General features: G+C 39.8%; 1 protein-coding gene across 1 annotated transcript in view; it reads left to right on the top strand.

The window, feature by feature from the left end:
- The first annotated feature begins 824 nt into the window (after window positions 1-824).
- Window positions 825-3577, top strand: part of LOC107692000 (urea transporter 2) — an 11640-nt gene continuing 8887 nt past the window's right edge. The window contains exons 1-4 of the mRNA XM_016490873.1: window positions 825-939; window positions 1314-1503; window positions 2775-2903; window positions 3036-3228. Of these exons, the coding sequence (XP_016346359.1) occupies window positions 825-939; window positions 1314-1503; window positions 2775-2903; window positions 3036-3228 (627 nt within the window). The remainder of the gene's footprint in view (window positions 940-1313; window positions 1504-2774; window positions 2904-3035; window positions 3229-3577) is intronic.

Here is a 3577-nt window from a genome sequence, read left to right as displayed (position 1 = left end):
ACCCCGTCTCCCTCTAGAAACAGAAACAAGTTTACATCAATCGTTGACAGACTCACTTCGACTACAAACTGCTTACCCGCTGACCCCTTTTAAGTTGAAAAGTAAACCTCTTTTGTTCCAGCAGCACTCTTTTATTATGTAACAGACGTGCCAAAGACACTGAACTGTGGGCCCCTCTTTCAGCACTGACTGCTGATTACATAATGCAACTGCAGGTTCAGTCTGGGTTCACAAATGATACTCTCGGCACAGAATACAAACACATGAATGAAGTTCTGTTTCTGTTCTTTTACTTTTTAATGTCTATTCATTTTTAAAGAGGGGCTGGGCTGTGTATTACATCATTAGTTTTTAAGTCTTTAAAAGATGGAACTTTATAGGCAATCAGATTCAAATAAAATTAGAAAATTAGTTTGATTTGAATTGAAGTGATAAATGGAAAAAATTAAGGCAGAAACACCAATATGTTGTTTCACGCTGCAACTGTTTGCAATACAGACCAGATCTTATAACAAATGCACAAAACACAAGGGTAACAGAAACATGGATGATTCAGAGAAATACAGAAGACGCTACGACTGAACTTTGTCCATCTCTGTCTAGTCGGGGATAATGTGTTACAATACATGTAGTTAAATAAGATATAATATTAACCTTCACATGTGAAGAGAGAACAAGAGAAGTGAGAGAGTACAGAACGCAGGAAGTCTGAAAGAAAAAGACTGCGGAGAGGGTGAGAAAAAGGGGGAGAGGAAAGTAGAAGTCTGGATTAGTCCGAGTTCAGACTGAAATTCTCTAGTGGCCGCATGGTTTCGATTGGCAACATGTGGATTTTGGAAAAAAACACACCACAGCGGCCCAGAGGCCTAAAACAGCGTTTCGTCAGTGCCCTGCTGTACTGCACCGGAGAAATGCAACAATTACATACCCACATGCAGGGTAAGAGACCACTACATTACAGTACAGAACATTCAGGTCAATAAATGATGAATAATATACTGCCACTCTGTGAATAATATGTAATCATGTAATCCATAAAAATGTAACTGTAATCTGATTATGAACATTGTAAAATGTAATACTCTAATTACAAGTACTTTTAATTACGTAATCCAGATTACAAGTAATTGGTTATACCCAGCACTGTTCCCATCCACGTTCTTTGTGAAGAGAGCATCAATATCTGCTATTAACATATTCTGCTGCTTACCATCTTTTGTATTCTGCAGAAGAAACTAAATTATATAGGTTTTGAAACACCAATAAATGATGACAGAATATTCATTTTTGGTGAATTCTCTATTCTCTCCCAGATAAATTCTTCCCACTGCAGCTGGTTGAGTGGTGTTTGCGTGGGATCTCACGTGTGATTCTACTAAACAACCCCCTGAGTGGAGCTCTGATTTTGGCAGCGCTGCTGCTGGAGAGCCCCTGGCAGGCTCTGCTGGGGATGCTCGGCCTTTTGGCCTCCACCTTCACAGCTATAATCCTGGGACAGGACTGGTGAGGACTTTCACCCCCACACATGCACAAAATTACATATGCATGCACAAATGCACAAATAAAAGTATACTCAGGCAACCAAGCAAAAACAAAAACATGCTTATAGCAAAAACAAACAACAACCAAATGCACAAAACACACGCAATTACAAGAATAAACAGGTGCAAACCCACAAAAACAAATCTCAGAGGCACAAACTGCTTTTACAGCTGCGGCCTAGACAAACAATTGTGTGAAAACAGTCTGTTGTCAAGTGACGATGAGATGATTTTAACAAAGCAGGTATAACAAACAAAGAATAAATACAATACAGCTCTAAAGCAATACAAGTCAGGGTTCACATAACATTTTTATGATTTTAAATGTTGTTGACTCTAAAAATAAGTAATTCCTTCACATTTCAATCAGACTTCACTGACTGTGCTGTGCACTCTTGATTCACTAAAAAGAACTGTCTCACAAGAGTCATTTCTGTGAGAATTGGACTTCAGTGGTCGTGCTGTTTGCTATTCCTACACAAAAATGAACTGGCTCATAAGAGTCATCCCTTTTGGAATCAGAATACACAGTAAATTCTTGTAATTGAATGTTATTGATTCATTAAACATAACCGGCTCATAAAAGCCTTTTTCATTCTGTTTGTTCATGACAAACAACAAATAAATAAGAGTAATTCGTTCAGGAATCAGAGTACAGAGCACTGTATGTTATTGATTCACTATAGATAGAACCGCCGAGTCATTTATGAAAGAATCGGACATCTTTGATTGTGCTGTTTATTACTGATAGAGCTCATAAGAGTCATTTGTCCAGGAATTGGACAGCATTCGTTGCACTGTTTGTTACTGATAAAAAGAACCGCCCCATAAGAGTCATTCGTTGAGGAATTAGAGTACATGGCCACACTGTATGTTGATGATTCACTGAATAGAACCGGATTGTAAGAGTCTTTCATGCAAGAATAATTTTTCAGGATGTTGGACTACAATGGTCATGCATAAATCTCATTTGTTCTCAATTTAATGTCATTGCATACACACAGACACACACACACACACACACACACACACACACACACAAAGAAACCACTGTCATGCACACAGAAAACACACATAGCTCAGAAAAAAAAACATAGCTGTATTTGCATCTAAGGATGCATCTAAGCATTCCCCTGGTCTGTTGAAAAACACAATTTATCTAAGCACATGACAAACATGGCTAGAAGAGAAGCACATGCTGATTCCAATCTGACATGTGATCCCAACCTGCAGTGAGGAGGTATCCAGTGGCCTTCATGGTTTTAATGGGATGCTGGTGGCTCTGCTGATGGGAGTGTTCAGCTCTGCTGGAGACTGGTACTGGTGGCTTCTGCTGCCTGTGTATCTCGGTGGAGCTGCAACGTAAGATACACACAAGCCAATTCACCGATACGAAACACATTATTCTGTTCTCTTCTGTCGCATTCACAAGACGAAACACAAATATTTGCTTACCATTCCAAACCCAAACAACCCTTCTCTCTCCTGTCTCAGGACTTTTCTTTCCAGCAGTTTGTCTCCAGTTCTGGATCGCTGGGATTTACCAGTGAACGTCTTCCCCTTTAACACAGTCATCGTGCTGTATCTGGCCTGTACTGGCATTTCTAACCCCTATTTTCCAAACCATCCTGCACAGCCACCAGGGGCGCCAGGGAGCACCAACCACACTCAACTCCATGTTCCACAGGTGAGTGGATGAAATAGAATTGCAGCTACAAATACTGATATGAAAAAGCAACCCAAATTATTTGCCATTCATGCTCTTAAAATATCTATACTGTCATCGTATTGATTCGATTTTATTATATTGTCACTCTCGCTCTGCCTCTCATTCCCCTGTCATATTGTCCACTCTCACTCTGACATAGCTCTGTCTTTTTATTTACCATCTTCCTGTTTTGCCTCTTTAACCTCCTTTATCTGTACACACAGTAGTCTATTCCTTCCTCCATATATCTTCATCATCCTTCCATTTCACATCTCTCCTGGGATGTGTGTGTGTGTATGTGTGTGTGAGTGTGTGTGTGTGTGTGTGT

The sequence above is a fragment of the Sinocyclocheilus anshuiensis genome, unplaced genomic scaffold (genome assembly GCF_001515605.1).
Source record: "Sinocyclocheilus anshuiensis isolate Anshui unplaced genomic scaffold, SAMN03320099.WGS_v1.1 scaffold426, whole genome shotgun sequence".
Taxonomy (NCBI): Eukaryota; Metazoa; Chordata; class Actinopteri; order Cypriniformes; family Cyprinidae; genus Sinocyclocheilus; species Sinocyclocheilus anshuiensis.
The sequence above is the reverse complement of the archived record's forward strand: the minus strand, read 5'-3'. Positions and strand labels throughout refer to the sequence as shown.